The sequence below is a fragment of the Lactuca serriola genome, chromosome 4 (genome assembly GCF_051521515.1).
Source record: "Lactuca serriola cultivar US96UC23 chromosome 4, Lser_US96UC23_V15, whole genome shotgun sequence".
In the NCBI taxonomy this organism is placed as follows: Eukaryota; Viridiplantae; Streptophyta; class Magnoliopsida; order Asterales; family Asteraceae; genus Lactuca; species Lactuca serriola.
The window spans coordinates 127,864,129-127,883,878 of NC_136411.1; the positions used below are offsets into that span (position 1 = coordinate 127,864,129).

Below are 19,750 nucleotides of genomic sequence, written 5' to 3' on the forward strand. Positions count from 1 at the left end.
AAAAAATATATATAACTTCAATTTAAAATATACTACTATCTTAATTAAAAATAGATGTTATAATAAATAAATTGTTATTTATTCTTGTACTAACTTTTCTAAATGTAAGGATATTAAAATACCCAAAAAAAAACATGTACGTTATGTAAGTGTTGGAGTAAGGGTGTACTTATGTGACGATTTAGTGTCATTGATAAGATAGTAAAGACGAATTAATTGTTTAAAAACTCAGAAACAGTTTGTCTTTTGAAGGGTTTTCAGTTTCAGGCTTCTTCTGTCTTGTATGCATCTGCTGCATTTTCTTCCCTATGACAAAATTTCGGAATAAAACCAAAAACTGTTTGTTGGTGATGGTGTTGTTGTTTTCTTGTTGATGAAATCTCAGTCTTGTAGGAAAGAGACAACTCCAAATCCGATTTCATATACACAAACCCTTAAAATACACACCCAAACACCAACAAAATACAAACATGGCGGCTTCTTCTTCTTCTTCTTCTTCTTCTTCCAAAACCTCAATCCTCTTCACATTTGTTTCTATCCTTCTGTTTCTACCTCTTGTCTTCTCCCTACCCAAAAACGAAACCACTTTCAGGCCATTGCAAGAGCTAAAGAAGCTAAAAAGAATCAGAAATCATCTCAACAAGATCAACAAGCCTCCAGTCAAGACCATTCACGTAATCTTTTTGGGTTTTTATAATTTCTCCGTTTTCTAGTTTCTTGAATGTCAACTTACAAGTTATGTGTGTTTTTTTTCCCCTAAACAGAGCCCCGATGGAGACTTGATAGACTGTATTCCCTGTCATCATCAACCAGCATTTGATCATCCAAAGCTCAAAGGACAGAAGCCATTGGTATATTAATTTTTCCTTTCAGATTCGCTTTCTGGTTGTTCCCATGTATTATTCAAGTATCTTAAATGGGTTTTTCATTTTTTACTAAATTGCAGGAACCACCATTAGAGAGGCCGAAGGAGGATGACAGATACTCCATCGATGAAACTATCGAGACCTTTCAGCTATGGACACAATCCAACGAATCCTGCCCAGAAGGCACTATTCCGATCAGGAGAACTACAGAAGCCGATGTTTTACGTGCAACTTCGCTCAAACGATTCGGAAGAAAGATCATAAAGCCTGTCAGGCGCGACACATCCAGCGGTGGTCATGAAGTCAGTACTACTTACAAGAATCGATATATTGTTGTTATATTAATTACATATATAAGCCATAAGTGGAACTTGTACTAAAAAAAATGGTGGTTTATATTACAGCATGCAGTCGCTTTTGTGAATGGAGATCAATACTATGGAGCTAAAGCGAGTATAAACGTATGGACTCCTGTTGTAACAGATCCATACGAATTCAGTCTTTCACAATTGTGGGTAATCTCTGGTTCATTTGGCAATGATCTGAATACAGTAGAAGCTGGTTGGCAGGTAATTAAACTTTTACTTATCTTAATTACTTATATCAAACATTAGTTTAATTTCATAGATATAATGACAAGATATATATATTGATAATTTTTCAGGTAAGTCCGGAGTTGTATGGAGATGGCTACCCAAGATTTTTCACCTACTGGACAGTAAGTTCTATTGACATTTTTTTGAGTGTTTGCTTCAAATAAGAACAAAATGATATATAGTGTATTGAGAAAAAAGATGGTAACTTTGGTTCATTTTAACAGACTGATGCATACCAAACGACTGGATGCTACAACTTACTATGTTCAGGATTTGTTCAAACGAACAACAGGATCGCTATAGGTGCAGCAATCTCACCAAGGTCATCTTACAAGGCTAAACAATTTGATATCGGCATTATGATATGGAAGGTAATTAATGCCAACATGGTTTGAGTTATATTACTTATATACTACATCTTAAAGAAATTATATTCTACTACTTTTGTTTTTACATTCATCTTGTGGGTGAATCAAACTCCACTTTTAACACCAAAATGGAGTAACCACTAGCTAGATTACTAAAATATCACCAATTCATTTTTTTTGCATTGAAAATGGAGTTACTCTTCATTTGTTTGCACTAAAAATGGAGTTGCTTCAAAAATGGGATATATTTGGAAACAGATAACTTGTTTGCATTATTTTTAATGCAAAAAATGGTGTTGTATATGTTGGAGATTTTGGTTTTTCAATTGACCTTCACTAGCTAGGGTTTTGCCTAGATATAACTCCACCATTTTTGTGGACCAAAACTTCCAAATTAAACTGTTTTATTTCTGCACCCACTGATCTTTGCTAATATTAAATTGTAAGATTCTCTTATTTTTCCTATCGGAAGTGGTCTCCCATGTGTTGACATAAGTGATTAAATTAATCTAACTATTTACTAAAAACTCTAAAAGCATTTCCAACATAGTACACCTGTTTTTAACTTTTTTTTTTCTTTGTAGATTTTTAAAATCTGTTATCTTTTTATAAAGTTGATTACATCTTTTTTTTTAATCAAAATATCTTTATAAATATATTGTTCCACAATTAAAGAAAAACCAAGTTATTTGTATGTAACTATTATCGAAATTATTATATAATTACAACAAATATTTTATTATATAAAAACATATATATATACAACATCAGTTTAAATAAATCTTACATATGCATAAATAGAACTGTTACACATGTATTTACATTAACATTATATATATCATTGCCAAACATGATATGGAAACTCCGTACTCACGTTCTACATTCTTTTGACATGCTTCTTTTGGCAAAGCAAAGTATTTTGGACCTTATATAGTTCAAGAATAGTTTGTATTTATCTAGATCATTTTAATATATATTATATGATTAAATATTATCTCTATCTTCATCGGCTATCTGGACATTTTTTTTTTATTTTATTATGGATGATCTGGATTTAGTTTACAGCTCATTAGATTGCTAATATTGTTAATAACTTAATATATATGTCAATTATGTTTTACTTAAATATGTTATTAGGTTATAAACTATTATAGAAAGTATTAAGTTTTTATATAAGATGGAAACATGAAATTGAAATCAACTCCAATATATATATCATAAATTAACACACTTGTTTTATTTTGTAGGACCCTAAACATGGACACTGGTGGCTGCAATTTGGATCGGGACTACTGATAGGGTATTGGCCATCGTTCTTGTTTAGTCATCTACAAAGACATGCAAGCATGGTACAGTTTGGAGGAGAGATAGTGAACACAAGATCAAATGGATATCACACTTCAACACAAATGGGTAGTGGTCATTTTGCAGATGAAGGGTTTGGGAAAGCTTCATATTTTAGAAATTTGAAGGTTGTTGACTGGGACAATAGTTTGCTTCCATTAACAAACCTTCATCTCTTGGCTGATCATCCGAATTGCTATGATATAAAAGCAGGAAAGAATAATGTTTGGGGGGATTATATTTATTATGGAGGTCCTGGAAGGAATGGAAGGTGTCAATAAAGAAAGTAACTACATGCAATATATATGTCTATGGCCTTTTCTTTCTCATGATTGATTCTTTTCCTATATAGTAATTTGTTGGATAAGTTTCGAAATTTTGTGCCTGCATAAATATCATTTTCTTTTATAATAGGTCATAATTCCACCTTCATTCAAGCTCTTGTATATTAGGTGTTACACAATGGTTTTTATATATTAAATGGTTTGTCATTGAGTGTTGTTGACCTTTCTTTATTTGTGTATTGCTATTAATATGCATATATTGTAAATGTACAAATATGTTTAAACAATGATTAATTGACACATATCTTGAAGTTGAAGTTATCTACTTCTGCTCTCTAAAATTTGTTAGTATTGAAAGGAACTTCCACCGATGTAAACCAAATATTGGTGTACCAAACACCTATCTATCATCATTATAATCTTATTGACTATTGACAAGTCTTAACTAACATGGTCCCTTTGGGGAGGGGATATGCTAGTAAGTCTACATAGACTAGATAGTATGAAAACTACGCAACATACAACTGCATGTAGTCATGAATGAATAGTCATTAATTGAAGGGGAGCTCAATGGTAAATATTCTTTAAAATTATATTCATGCTCATGCAATTTGAAATGATGGGACATACGAAAAAGTGTACGTTCGAAAAATATGCAAGAATTTAATTTGAAATAATAGTAAAAAGAGGAAGAAATTAAACCTCTTCGCTAGCAATCTACAAAATTGATAACAATAATTTGGGTGCACAAGATTCCCTTCATTTGTTATTAGTAAGGTCATCTCAGTACGTATAATACAAAAGTGGTATTCACTAACACATCAATACAACTTTTTTTTTGGACAGCCATCAATAAAATTACATACACATCGATAATTACGTTACAATATATATATATATATATATATATATATATATATATATATATATATATATATATATATATATATATATATATATATAGGTTCATGTTCATTTGAGACCATTCTAATTTTGTGAGACCAAATTTAAAATTATTTTAAAATACAAAATAAATGGAAAAATCCAAAAATTCTTTTTTTAAATATTATTTTCAGAACTTGAATTAACTAAAAATAAAAAATAAAAAAAATCCCGTTTTTTTTTTAAAATACGTGAAATATTCTAATAGAATATTACACTGACATATTCTAAAAAATAATTTTAAAATGCAAAATAAATGGAAAAATCTAAAATTTCTTTTTTTTTTTAAATATTATTTTCGGAACTTGAATTAACTAAAAAAATAAAAGAAAAAATCCATTTTTTTTTTGAAAAATACGTGAAATATTCTAATAGAATATTACACTGTACATATTCTAAAAAATAATTTTAAAATGCAAAATAGATGGAAAAATCCAAAAATTCTTTTTTTAATTATTTTCGGAACTTGAATTAACTAAAAAAAATAAAAATAAAAAATAAATAAATAAAATAAAAAAAATGCGTCTCACGGTCTCACAAAATTAGGTCGTCGTACATTAATCTAACCCTATATATATATATATATATATATATATATATATATATATATATATATATATATATAGAGAGAGAGAGAGAGAGAGAGAGAGGTAAGTTCAATTGACAAAATAAAAAAGGTTGAGAATTAAGAAATCATTCTCAGCCACTCTTTATTTTTGCCGCAAAAACCTCCATCGTACCTACGAAAATTGAAAAGGAATAGATATGTGTTTTCCAACAAAATATGTTTTCTTAAACTATGCTAATCATTACCTTAATATATATAAAAACATAATTTTTTTTTTGTTTTTTTAATTTTTAAGGAGCTATTTTTATTGAAAAATGATTTTAAATATACCAAAATTTATAGTTTTTTATTCTTTATAAATAGACATCCATATTGATATAATTTTAAGATAAATTAAACTTTTTATTTTTTTTATAGTTTCAGCTATAGTTATTTATAAGTAACAATAAAAATCAATCAGATTTTTACTACAGTACATTCGTTATTCACTTATAAATAAAAAAATATGATTAATTTTTTTTACAGCTTAAGTATCATTTATACTATTTATTCATATATGAATAGCAAATTAACTGTAACAAAAATCTGATAAATGTTTTATTCATATATGAATATAAAATATGACGACAACTAATACACATTTTATTCATATATAAATATAATATATGACGAAAGATGATGTAAAAAAATATATTTTAAGTAAGAAAACTTTATTACGTGTAATATTTATATATGGATAATACTCAAACTATAAAAAAGTTAAGAATACGTTTTATTCATGAGTAAATAACTAATGTACTGTATTAAAAATCTGATGGATTTCTATTCACTTATGAATAACGACAGTTGAAACTCTAAAAAAAATATTTTATCTTAAAACTATATCAATATGGATGTCTATTTATAAAGAATAAAAAATTATGAATTTTGATATATTTAAAATCATTTTTCGATAAAAACAGATTTCTAAAAATAAAAAACAAAAAAATATGTTTTTGTGTATATTAAGTTAATGATTAGCATAGTTTAAGGAAACATGTTTGATTCGAAAACATATCTTTATCCGTTATCAATTTCCGCCGGTACGACTACGTGTTTTGCGGCAAAATAAATGTGTGACTCGGAATGATTCCTTAATTCTCAACATTTTTTTCTCAATTGAACACTCTCTCTCTCTCTCTCTCTGTATATATATATATATATATATATATATATATATATATATATATATATATAATGTAATGGAAGTAATAATTTATATAATGTAATGGAAGTAATAATTTAATAAAAATAAACAATAATTTAATAAAATAAATTTTGATATAAATAATGTAATAATATAATATAATATAAAATAATTAAATTGTAGGAGTAACAAGCCTATGAGGCATCACAAAGGACCTTACAATTATTGAAAGTGCGTTCAATTAGTAGTTGTAATACATGACATAAGTACATAACCATATCACCTTAAAAGTATATTTTAGAGGTATTTGCAATCCCATAAAAGAGCTTCACAAGTCCATCAATTACGTGTCTAGTAAAATATGTCATTAATTTTCGGAAAGGGTAACATATTATAATACTCTCATGACAACTATGAAAACCCAACTTTGGGAAAAGTGATTGAATCCAATACATATAATGATATAATATCTCCATGTTAACCATTCAAAAAATTGGACTACTTAAAACACAGTCAACCCAACACAGTTAATGGAGATAAGACAAGCATACTTCTAAACCCAACCCATCTTGACTCTAGAGCATTCAAAAAATAATCAACCAGAGAGGGATAATTCCAAGATCTTATTTTGTCTTTATTAATTTGTGGATACAATTTAAATAAAGTCAATGGTAATATCAAGATTCAAGAGTATCTAACCCAGTCATCAATGGGTTCTATAGGTGCTCTTTTTGGTAGTCAACAAATACTTACAAAACAGAAGCTAATTAAGTGCTATAACATACATATTCTAGCTTTTAATTTAAATATAATAGTTATAGAGTAACAGTTGGAGCAAGAAATTGTTTTTATACATTGAATTGTATATCTTCATGTATTCTTCTATTAAGTTAAATCTATCAGTTAACTAACTAGCAGCAATATTAACGATTTATGTATTGAACAAGGAGAATATATTCTTGATGGTGATCTTGCACGTAAGTAGTAAAATTTTGAAAGAACAGGCTTTGTGAACATGTCAACATTTAATTGTTCAAGATAATCAATATGAGTATCTGATTGCTTTTGACATGATAGTCGCTACTATACCTTGTGGGGTTCTAAACCAACTCATATGCGGTTTTTGAGTCGAAATTGAATAGTTGACAATTTAAGGCCATAGTCAGATTCCTAGTTTTATATAAAGAAGTTTTGATGTAATTGTAAACCTCAATCTGAAATTCATAATAAACATCTTTAGTTCGCTTGCGAATGTAGCACGATTACTCTAATCATGTGAGCCACGTAAATCATATCATATGTGTTTTTTTTATTGGCATCTTACACTTGTGTGTGTATTGATTGAAAACCTAACAATTGTATCCAGGAAACCGGATTGTGATTTTCTTGATTGATGGTACTTTTTTTCTAAGGCCCTCTTATATATTCAGGTACAACTTTATTAATTTAAACTTTTTTACATATTCTTTTTCATAAATGTAATGTCTCAAACATATACAAGATCATTTTTTTACAATATATTTAAAAAAACTAAATTGTAAAAGGCATTGTAAAAAAGTTACAAAAAAAAGTTTGGCAAAAAGCTGTTAAAAATATAATTTAAAAAATAAAGTTGTAAAGAAATAACTTTCAATAAAAAAAGTAAATTTGAAAAAAAAAAAAAAAAGACATTTGAAATAGGGATTTAGTTTTTTGACTGAAAAAACGAATAGGGACCGATTACAATCAGATACGGGTATTCATTCTAGTTCTCAGCTCTTCCAATTCATCACATTCAGTTTTCGGTTATTTTGATTCCAGTTCGGTTGCAAAACTGAACACATCCCAAATTTTGAAATAGCCGTAACAAATCATTGTTTATTACCTTTTGATTTGATGTAATAAAACATATAAACTAGGTTTCTATAGACATTTGAAATTACTTGTTGACAAATTTGGTTTTAAACTATTTTTGGTTATATGTACAAATATCCTTTTATGTTATTTTACTTTCCCTTTTGGTTTATTAACTAGTTTTTAGCAACCATTATTTTTCGTCAACTATCTTAGCGGGTAAGAGTTATCTTTTCAACTATTTTGTCAAACATAGTTCATTTTCATTTCATTGTATGGATGCCTTTCCTTGATAAATAAAACTCTAACCGTTTTTGAGCATTAATCTTTGCATCACTGGTAGATAGATGATTGATCGTATGAGAAATTATACAGTCGTTGTATCAATAAATTTATCATCATAATCAACATATCTACACTAAAAACCATTTAACCAACAATTCGATGAAAACAAACAAATTGGATACAAAAATGTAATACAAATTTTACTCAATATAGTCACGTTACAAACTTTTTGCAATTAACAACCTCTAAAAAAAATGCTACCTTTTATGTGATGATAATATAAGATTTTGCAAGACGTGGTCAATGAAAACCACTAAATCTTCAGGACTACAAACCACAACATCCAACAATTTACAAATCCCCACATCCATCAAATCTTCCACTAAAACTTTCATCAATGCACATTGATCATGTATGAAATCATATGTTCTTTCCAACTGACAACATAGTTTCAAGAACACAGGGTCCTTCAAAACACTTCTGAAATCCAATGTGATGTTATGATTTTCAGATAAGCATGTGAAGTTCATCTTTATGGCAATATCTTTTGCAGACTCAAGGTTGAAGATTAAATGTTTAGCTTTTACAGAAGAACACCATTTGACATCATCACTTTTTTTAGCAAGATGACAAAGCTGAACGATGTTTGCAAAGGAAAAACGTAACATAAATTTGAAAAAATCATAGAAATTCATGCCTGCATGAAAAAAAAAAAAAAAAAAAAAAAAAAAAAAAAAAAAAAAAAAAAAAGACTTTGTAACTTAACTTATATAAGAATGCATGATTTTTTTTTTTATTATTAACTAATCACTAAAATAACTTCCTACCTGTATTAGCTGCAAGATTTCGTTGACAAAGTCCTTCAAAATCATCACAAATGTCTTTGATATCTTCAATATACTCTGTAGCTTCTTTGTAATCTTTCAAAAGAAGATCCCACTAAAAGTACAATAACAAGTGAATGATAAAAACAATACATTTATAAATTGTTTTTGGTTTATTTGTTTGTTACTTACCACCCAAGAAAGGTTATATCCATTGAACCAGTTATGGTTTATTGATATTGTATCTTCCTGTAACAAATCCATTAAGCACAAATATATGAAAAATCTCTCACATAACACAAATATATGTGCATTTGTATCATATTCATACCAGATTATGAACTTGATGATACCATCCACTAGGAACAAAAATTATTTCATTTTCATCTTGTGTGCATTCCAACCATGTTGTCTGCACATAACACACACACACATAAGCAAATTTAATGAAATTAAAAGGTAGAATTAATAGATATTGAAAGAAAAGTTACCTTCTTGAAATTGGGAAATATTGTTTCGTTAACTTCTTCAAAGATGTCATAAACAGTGTTTTTCATGTTTCTGGATATGTATAAAGAACAATAAGAGTTGAAAATACTCTTTACAATTTAAATTATCTTCTTTTCAAGAAAATCTAGTTATACCTATCAAAAGCAAGGTGGTGTTGATTTGGAGACAGAAAGTACCACTGCTTCTTGCCACATACATTAGCTGACCAACTATAGGACCTAAAAACATCAGCATGGAATGGTGTCCATGTTCCTGAATATACAAAAAAAAATTAAAAATAAAATAAAAATTGGTAACCATGTCCATATCAAGAAGTAGAATAAGAAAAAGCGTTGTAACCTTTTGCACCCATGTACACAAAACGATAATCAGAACAGCTTATGTCGTCTCTCTTCTGATATGTATCAGGGTCTTCATGCATATGATAGTGGTCAAGATACAGATTCAGCCAATCATCATGAAAAAACAATGGAGTTGTGTATGCTTTATACTCTGGGTACTCCTACAATCTTGATTATAAATAAGATAAGCATATGAAACAATGAAAATGGTAGTTCGTAGTTTAGATGGTGCTAAAAGAGCTAAGTTGAAGTGATGAACACACCTTTACAAAGTGCCAATCCTTCAAATACAGTAGTGTTTTGCCATTTAACTTGTTGATTGAAGGATTGTCATGTTCCACTGAAGAAAAGTCAACCCACTTAGCAATAAAATCAGATACTGACATGTCAAACCTCTTCTGCTCTGTAAATTCTCTGCTACCACAGTCGGCAACCTAAGGATTACAATGTGAAATCCAAAAATTTAGGGATTAGGATTTAGGAATCCGATTTGGAGAAAAATCAATCTAAGTTTTGAATAAACGAGCAACAATTCCGAACATTCAATTTCCATTCTCCAACAAACAACTAATAATTGTTACAAGTTAATTGTAGTAGTTGAAAACTTGAAATGATTGATTGTTAAACAATGGAAAGCGAAACATTTCATATTAGAGAATTTAATCTTACGATTGGGGAGAAATTAAGGCACCTGTACTTTGGAAGTACCGAAAGTGGAAGAGATAAACTGGAGATTAGGTCTTCCATCATCAAAAACCCAATCTTTACAAGCTCTCCAATCGTCCATGAGTCCCGTAATAACAACGGGTTCGTTCTTCGATAAGTATTTCTCCACAAAATTACTGTAACTCAGTTCATTACCATTTACCTTATCAACAGTCCCTACAATATTCAGTCCCATGATTTTTTATCAGATGCATTTCATACCCACGAACAGCTGCTGAACATGGTCGAAGAGGTTAGAAAGCGTACTTGGAGAGTTGGAGTTAGTTTGGGAACTGGGATTGTTTTGGAACTATGACGCTAAACAGGCAAATATCATATATATATATATATATATATATATATATATATATATATATATATATATATATATATATATATATATATATATATATGTTAAAGACTTGTGTTTGTGTCCACGTAGATAAGCTGTTTCCTCCCCCAATCCGAATGGTGTCGGGCGGCCTCTTTTAACGTATATGCTGATGAAGCTTGGTTGTCTGCCTGCCTGTGTCACCAAGCTGCCTGCTTGCTTCCGGTCAGCCCAACCTCACGCTGAGACAAGAGACTTCACAGTGGGTTTTCCTTAGGCGATTCCCCCAAAGCTACTTGTCACCGCTCTTCCATCCCCCTTTTGCTGCCACCACTCTTTCATTGCGGCTGAGAACCTCTTTTTTTTCCTATCCAAACACCCCTTAAGGTATTACGTTTTCGACGCCCCTCAGCCCCTCACTTCTCTTCTATCTATTGTAATTATATCTATTTTGGAACTCAATTTTATATTTTTTTAGGTCTTTAATCTTGATCTTTTCGGATTTACAAAATCGTACATTGAATTTATTGATAATGTTTCTTGATTGCATTTTCTACTCTATGAATTTGTAGATGGTAATGGAATAACAATCGTTCTTCTACCTCATTTGCCCTACTTCATCTCGGTACGACTGGAGACGGGCGTCCAGGACAACTGACGTCGCAGTTGCTTCTCTTTCCCAATCGTAATTTATTTCTGGTCGCAAAGATTGTATACGATAAAATTGGTTTATTGCTTTTGTATCTTCTACACCCCTCCTTGTGTGAACTATAATTATTTAACAAGTTTTAAGCTTATGAAGAGGATCATGCTTGAGTGAGTTGTACACTTAAAATACATGCATACAAGTAATTACGACTTCATTAGAAGATGAATCATCGTTCTGCCTTTCTCTTTTGACGACTTCTATGCTTTGTTTCAACATCGATTCGACCTATCTTGCCAATTAAAATAGAAGATTTAGTGATCGAACCAGGTAAAGCCCTTGTACCCTAATTTTATTCCTTCCTACCACATTTCTACCACCATTGATATCCCTTCTCTCCCCTCATTCCCAATAAAAACGATCCCTAAACGAAAGCGTTTTCCAAAAATAGGGCATATGTCTCCACTTCACTAACAATTTTCCACAAATGAATGTCTTATTTTGGTTTAAACAGATTCTTGAACAGGCTGAGATTAGAAAATAGTTATCAGTAGTTTTAATTATATTAATTTTCATCTGTTTTACAGCTATGTTGCTTTAAATTAGAGGCAGCTGATCCATCCTCTCCCCAGACGGAAGCACTTTTATGGGTCTCCTTATTATCGGAAGACACAAGTTGATTATTTTTCTTAAATTTGATCATATTCATCCTCTGGATTACATACTTTACAAATGAAACTAGATGAAGTCATCTCAGAAAAAATTAATAAGGTTATTGAACATATATATATATATATATATATATATATATATATATATATATATATATATATATATATATATTAATGAAAAAAATATGAAAATCATAATTCCTATGTAATCCAACAGATGGCTTGAAATAAGATCGAAAAGAAAACGATTGAGTACCGATGTATATAGAGATCCCTTGTTGTTATGCTTTTCTCACCTGTATTGATTTTAACATTTTTTTGACGAAAATGCCCCTGCATAATATTTTTATACTTAAAAATTTTGAATTTAACAATTTTAGATGAAACTGCTCTTGCATACTGTTTTTATAATTAATGTTTTTTGATTTTAACAGTTTTCCACAAAAGTATCCCTAATGTTTCAAATTTATCGTATAAAATGATCAGCGGGTATGGTTTATTGCTTTTGTGTCTGCAGCCCCACCACACGATGATGAAGCAACGAAGATAGTTAAAAAGGTTTATGCCAAACTTGAAGGTTTTTTTACCTCAAAGAAGAGCGAAAGGTAATTTTCCTATCTTAATAAAGGTATCTTGATTTCAAAATTAAAAAGGAAACATAACTTCCTTTGTAGATTTGTAATTGTAACAGGTTCTGGAAATTGGATATGCATGAACCTGAAACAACTTTCTGGCAAGATTTGGAATCTGAAATGACAGAGTCCTGATAAGAAATTTTGCAGTAAGTTTTATTTCTGTTTCCTGCTTTCAAAGGGTTTTCTTTATTGGGTTGTAAAGTACCTTTCGTTTATATATTTTAGTTATAAAAAATTGGGGTTTTTGGGCCTCTGGATGGGGGAGACTCCGGTGGCCCACCTGGGTCTGAGGCGGCTGGAGTGGATGGTTTGGTGTTGGAGAATTGGAGTTTTTGTAGTTTATGCCCTATTTATACACTTTTTAGGCTTTTCCTTTGCTTATTCGGTTTCTTTTCTGACATTTTTAAACAGGATTAGACCTTTTGGAACAGATGTGTGCACCAACTCAAACGTACGTTGACCTGTTAATTTGGGAGGTTCATTTAGTGCCTTCAAATTCAAATCCTACCGAGTTGATTCTATAGAGGAACTAAATTGTAAATTTTATATGGATTATATAAAATTTTGAATTTTAGCTTGGGTCCTTTTAGCTTTGGTCTGTATGTGATTTTAAAGATGGCTTGGCTGATTCGGTTATCAAAACTCAAAAACTATGGTCAAAACCAAACCCCGCGGAGTGTAGACAATAGCAACATACTTTACTGGTCTTAACCAAACCCTGCGGAGCGGGGTTTCCCAGCTAGTTTTCTTTATAAAATAGATGCTTGTAAAGTTATTTAATCAATTAAACAGTTTTCTAATTCCATTATATTTAATTTACTAAATTTGTATTATTAACTCATCGTTTTTGTTTAAATTAACTATCGAAAATCGAGTAATCTAACTATTTTTTTTGTTTAAATTAATTACAGGAAACTGAGTAATCTAATCATTTTTTTGTGTTTTTTAAATAACCAATAAGTGAATGCTTATTACGGGCCTGAATTCTGAAATAGGTGAATGGGTAAAAAAAAATATCTGATCGGTAACGTGGTTCCCCCTATATCTAGCATGTCGGAGCTCATGTTTGAACTCATTGTTCCGGACTTCATTTCGAACTCATTGTTTCGGACTATGTCAAATTCAAAGAATGTCTTCTTCTAGCAATAGCTGACAAATATGTACCACATATAACCTATCTTCAGCATTTAATATGCATTAATTACGTTTTTAAAATAACTAAAATGATTGGTCCAGAATCAATCATACATGCACACAATAGATAGTGAAAACAAAATAACCTAACCTTATATATATATATATATATATATATATATATATATATATATATATATATATATATTAGGTGTGAAACATGTGTACTACATGAGTTTATTAAAAAAAATTATATATGAAGATATAAACATTAAGTATTTTTTTAAAATAAAATTTCAAAATATATACAAACAAAATCATGAATAAATAAATAATTCAACTTTTACTAATAAAACAAACTATAAAAAAATAATTATATTTTAACCATATAACATTTTTTTTTAGTTTGTCAATAGAAAGCAATAAATTTTGATTATTTTTTTCTATATAGACTATTTTGTCTAATGACAATGAATTTTGAAAAAAACATGTCAATTTTGAATTATATATATTAAAGGAAACATATTAAAATTTGAAAATATAAAGAGACACATTAATTATTTTCTATAACCGAAAATTAGATAGTTAATTAAAAAAATTAAAAATTACCATAAAATGACAAGTGACAATTAATTTCTAAGAATTAACCACAAAATCACATGTGTCAAAATGTATTATTATATGACATGTGGCAAAAAGATTTTCATTTATTATTATTTTATATATATATATATATATATATATATATATATATATATATATATATATATATATATATATATATATATATATATATATATTAGGTTATAACCCGTGTACTACGCGGGTTGAAAAAATAAAATAATTGTTATAAATCATATATTGCAATCATTTTTTTGTGTACAACATTGCATAACATAACATCTTACTGTGAGTTCTCTTTCTGTTGCGAATGAATTTCTTTTGGTGATAGTTGTGTTTCAAAGGATGGTAAATAATTTTAATTTCACGTTTAGTTTCCTTTAGACGGGCGACGTATAGTTACGTTTTGTCAAATAGTTTCGTTTAGACAATTAGTTTCTTTAGTAAACATGTAATAATATAAAGAACATGCCATATATATTGTCAAATATCATTACTTTTAAAGAGCATGCAATATATATTGTTTTATATGGTTACTTTAAAATATATCTATAATGTATCCAAATAAATGTTTTTGGTTTTCGAAAATAGTCTTTTGAGGATTTAAGAACTTTATCAACATATGCTTCAAGAAGTCGACACATATAAACAAAATAAAAATTAAAGACATGTCAAAGCAACACAAAAACAATAGAAAATTAAATTATTAATCTTCGACCATTGAACATAGAAGGCCATTAATGCAAAGTAAAAAACACAAAAAACCTATCAATAGTTTCAAATACTCATAATAAATAAAATAATGAAGTTATAAACATAAAGATATAATGATCCAAAAAATGAGAACTGAGACTTGATTAAAACTTTATTAAAGAGATGTATCATTCAATTTATGCATTAGTTGGTGGTTGCTCATTCATGAATTGATACGTATTCTTAAATGTTAAAGAAAGGTATGTAAAAAATACAAAATCAGCAAACTAATAAAAAAAATTACTTGATTTATAAAATTATGTCAAATAACAAAATAATTGAATGTTACATTTATACTTGAGTAAAACTACCACCACATCTTTATAAGCATCATCTTCAAAATAACATATCTATTATTGTTGAGGATGAAGGGTAAAATTTAATCATTTCCATACTTCACTCACAGCTAAACTATTGGTTCCACTTGTCAATTAGATGTGTAGAAGTGCTCCACCAACCTTAAACCACACCTTGTCGTCGAATATCCAACATATCTTAATCAGATTTCATGAAAACTAAAAATAAAGCAAGAGAAATTTGTTGTAAAATTAATTTAACACTTAAAACCAGCATGTTTTATTCTTTTTACTACATAGGCAATATACTTTTCACCCGTAACAGCAAACAATCCAAGGAAATATCACTATACTTTGAATTTTTGCATTTGACCCTTACAAAAAACCTAGGAAATGACATCATACTTTCTTGCATTTTCCCATTCCAAAATTCCATTCTACTTTCATTACTTTGAACATTTTACCACCATGCATCTGATCAAAGAAATAACATTGTACTTTTGATTCTTTGATAATTTTAGCATCTAAAAATATTAAAAATACAATAATAAAAACAAATGGAAGTAGGATGCTATTTTACACAAATCAATGAAAGTTTGTTGCTATTTCTTGCATTTAAAAAAATATTAAAAAGAAAATATAATGATTAAGCTGAAAGAGTAGGAGTAAAAGTTGAAATAATGTGAAATGTCTCGATCATTAAAAGGGATGGTATGGATATACCAGTAAACTCATCAACCATGACTGATTTTTATGGGACCTTATTTTCAGTAAACGCTAAATTTCTTAATGAAAAAGTATATTCATTTCAGAATATTTATAACCTAAGTCTAAGATCCATTAATTGGGTCGTTCAAATTAGTTGTCTTACGGTTGAACATCAAAAATTGTAAATATACTTATTACGATACATTAATGCATTAGTATTTTTAATTATTTAAAAACTTTACCTACCATGCTCTTGTAGTTAAACCTTCAAAGTTTTTATGTACATTCATAAAATTCATAAGCACCAATATATCAAAGAATGTTGCATGGAAGTGGTAAAAGATGCAAACTTCACAAAATAAAACATTTTCTATGAAATAAGTAGGATCATCCTAGGTAATTTGGTGAAAACTCCATGTAAAATATTATACCTCACACCCAAAACATAAAGATTCATAAGTAAAGAAGCTAGGTAGAATGGATGTTTTGAAATAAACAAATATCTGTTACTTTGTTACCTTTTTATTCTTTTATGCCATCAATATTTTGAGGCCTTCACATTGACATCCATCTGATCATCTAATGTTAGCCTATTAAATGAACTTCATTAGCCTAATAAAATCGGATATAAAAAGGAAATAAAATGTCGAAATATAGCTGACCATTACATCCCTCATGCGAAAATATATGTAATAAACTAATAACTAACAAATTTAATATATTAACTGCAACCATTTTGATTTTAATCAGAGTTTTAGAGGAATATATATTTTAGTATCAGATTAAAAAAACAATTTTTTTACTTGTCAATTATAAGGAGGTTCAGGGGAATATCCGACCACAATCATAGTCCATACCATAAGAAGGTGTTGATTCACTCCTTAATATAACTGGCTTCCCTAGAAGTGTGCCTCTTAAGCTTGAAGAAAGAAAATATCCATGAGAAGATAATGGTTTCTAATCCAAAATAATAGGAAACTTCACCTTATTTGATGTTGACATCACTAAAAAGAATATATACAGAGAGAAACTTCACCTTATTTGATGTTGACATCACTAAAAAGAATATATACAGAGAGAGTGGAGATAGGTACCATCACCTTTTTTGTGCTTTAACCTTTAATTTGCTACTTCTGATTAAGTGATCAGCAGAGATTTTTTCTAAAAAAAAAGGCAAGGTATGAGTTTAATGAGCAAGATAATGAAAGATTTGGGCGAGATTACTGGCATGATAGGAGTTACCATTTAAACCAGTCACGTTTTATCTTTACATTGTATGATGGTACTTATGGTATGGGGCGAGATAATATTGTATTCTATGTCAAGAATTAGAGTTAAATTAATAACTTGAATGCCAATAAATGAACATTTTATCTATATTAGAGCTAGATTTTCCAAACTTTCATCATTGAAGCATTTTAACAAATAGTTGACAAGGATAACTAAAACACATATAATCAGTGTTGTTTGTGTTACACAACAAAACTTATCAATGTTTGTTTTCAGAATAGGAAGTAACTGAAAGGATAATAGGAGTGTTTTCATATACTAAAAAAACAACAAATTACTGATATAAAAACAAACTCAAGAAAAAATGAATGATTTTCTTTGTAGCAAATGCCACAGATGAAATCAGAAAATAAAACAAATTGAAAATCAAAATAAAAATAAATTAAAACATCCAGAACAAAGAGCAGGCTAAACACATAATTTTTATTTGAACCTCTAAGTAAAAACTAAGAAATCGTACCGTATAGTCATAGAAATCGTTCTTTGCTTACCGGTTCAACATGCATCAAGATGTAGCAGTGATAAAAACCTAAAAATCCTAAATGTTTGGAATCTGCAATTGTCGAAGGGGGATGGTAGAATTAGAAAACCTAAATCTCAAACCTCATGATTTCCAGAGACAAGAGAATAAGGATTACCATCAACGAATGATCAAAATCTTACCTCATTCAGAAGGAGAATTCGTCAGCGAGAGTGGTAAAATAAGAAACTCGATTGAAAGAATGATGGAGGGGAGATGGTGGTGGAGATGACCGACGTAAAGTTTTTTTGAAAGAGAGATTTTTGAAAACCTAATCACATTCCATGTACAATTTCATGAGCAAAACCGATTCAACTTTCGTTCTTAGTAGTCTCAATTATAGAGAGAAACATGGAGATAAAAAAAAGAATTGATAAATTGATTTTCGCAGATGATTTATTGCTGTTTTACAAGCATTCCGTTTGAACTTTGAATTTGATTTGAGTGTGGAGAGGAGGAAACCGAATAGTAGGGATAGGGTAGAATCGGAAATTGATTTATATGGAATTGGAGGGATAAATCAATTGGGAGGGGCTAATAGAATGCCACCTGGCAAAATTGTACTTATTTATTAGATTAGGGGATATATATATATATATATATATATATATATATATATATATATATATATATATATATATATAGGGCTAGCTTATAATGTGGATAGACAACTATTATGGGATGTGTGGATAATGTTATTCTATGAGAATTACTAAGAAAATAAGTTGTTTAGTAATGTGAATGAGTTTAACCTCACATAACTATTGTCATTTTCATATATTCTCAGTAATTTTTATTCATTTTTGTTCCCATTCATCGTTTTTCACTCATTTTCATTCTTACAGAATACGAATCAATAGTCATTCTGACAGAATGAGAATAATAATAAAAAGTCTATAATAAACTTATAGACTATTTAATTAGTGAGAATATGTGATAATGACAATCGTTATGTAAGATTGAATGTATTTACATTATCAAACAACATATTTTCTATAACACCCCGAATTCAGAAGACCTAGAAAAGAAAGGAAAACCTCAAGTCAAGAAGTCTACTAGTCGAGTCCAGAGGGATGACTCGACGAGTAGGAGCGAGAAGTTTGTCGCAAGATAAGTGACCTACTCGGCGAGTAGGTATACCGACTCGGCGAGTTGGTTAGGGTTTAGGAAACCCTAAATTCGGGTTTATGTACCCTATTTAAGCATCTTATTCTCCTCCCATCAGCCTCATTCTCAACCCCCAGGAGCCGAGCAACTTGGGGAGCAGATGAGAGAGTTTATATCAACTGAGATTACGCGCAGTATTCTAGACCAGACTCCTGTGATCTTTGGTATGGTCAAGGAGGGTATATTGGAGATTTTGGATGAGAGGTTGGGAGCCTTCCGCGCTGAGATGGTGGCCATGATGGGGGCGCGTACACTAACATTCCGAGAGTTCAGAGCTTGTGGAGCTCCGGATTATCATGGGGCTAGGGAACCCATTGCTAGCAACA

The 19,750-nt window shown here is 29.5% G+C and overlaps 2 protein-coding genes and 2 long non-coding RNA genes across 12 annotated transcripts; 2 read left to right on the forward strand and 2 right to left on the reverse strand.

Annotated features, from left to right (window-relative positions):
* The first annotated feature begins 251 nt into the window (after positions 1-251).
* On the forward strand, positions 252-3,665 carry LOC145102526 (protein neprosin-like). Its single transcript, XM_079039944.1, has 7 exons — positions 252-674; positions 765-851; positions 947-1,168; positions 1,271-1,435; positions 1,531-1,584; positions 1,687-1,833; positions 3,078-3,665. The coding sequence occupies exons 1-7, from the start codon at positions 471-473 to the stop codon at positions 3,453-3,455; spliced, it is 1,257 nt and encodes a 418-aa protein (XP_078896070.1). The 5' UTR covers positions 252-470; the 3' UTR covers positions 3,456-3,665.
* Positions 3,666-8,432: 4,767 nt separating this feature from the next.
* Positions 8,433-10,974, reverse strand: LOC145102527 (2-oxoglutarate (2OG) and Fe(II)-dependent oxygenase superfamily protein). 2 transcript variants are annotated; one of them, XM_079039946.1, is made up of 9 exons: positions 10,639-10,974; positions 10,211-10,381; positions 9,946-10,108; positions 9,741-9,858; positions 9,588-9,657; positions 9,428-9,508; positions 9,289-9,345; positions 9,100-9,211; positions 8,433-8,969 (listed from the first exon to the last, which is right to left on the reverse strand). In XM_079039946.1, exons 1-9 carry the CDS (start codon positions 10,846-10,848, stop codon positions 8,530-8,532), a joined length of 1,422 nt encoding a protein of 473 aa, XP_078896072.1. In that variant the 5' UTR covers positions 10,849-10,974; the 3' UTR covers positions 8,433-8,529. The 2 variants fall into 2 exon arrangements, with proteins under 2 accessions (XP_078896072.1, XP_078896073.1); XM_079039947.1 differs by having other exon boundaries at positions 10,617-10,842.
* Positions 10,975-11,084: 110 nt separating this feature from the next.
* On the forward strand, positions 11,085-13,514 carry LOC145102528 (uncharacterized). 4 transcript variants are annotated; one of them, XR_013706173.1, is made up of 6 exons: positions 11,085-11,419; positions 11,556-11,959; positions 12,217-12,304; positions 12,818-12,905; positions 12,975-13,081; positions 13,347-13,514. It is a non-coding gene; the product is annotated as an uncharacterized LOC145102528 (long non-coding RNA). The 4 variants fall into 4 exon arrangements; XR_013706174.1 differs by having other exon boundaries at positions 11,085-11,370; XR_013706172.1 differs by having other exon boundaries at positions 11,085-11,959.
* Positions 13,515-15,626: 2,112 nt separating this feature from the next.
* On the reverse strand, positions 15,627-18,718 carry LOC145100347 (uncharacterized). Of its 5 annotated transcripts, none has more exons than XR_013704989.1 (4): positions 18,401-18,718; positions 18,229-18,290; positions 17,305-17,608; positions 15,627-17,037 (listed from the first exon to the last, which is right to left on the reverse strand). It is a non-coding gene; the product is annotated as an uncharacterized LOC145100347 (long non-coding RNA). The 5 variants fall into 5 exon arrangements; XR_013704988.1 differs by having other exon boundaries at positions 15,627-15,913; positions 16,966-17,608; XR_013704987.1 differs by having other exon boundaries at positions 15,627-15,958; positions 16,966-17,608.
* Positions 18,719-19,750: the final 1,032 nt, after the last annotated feature.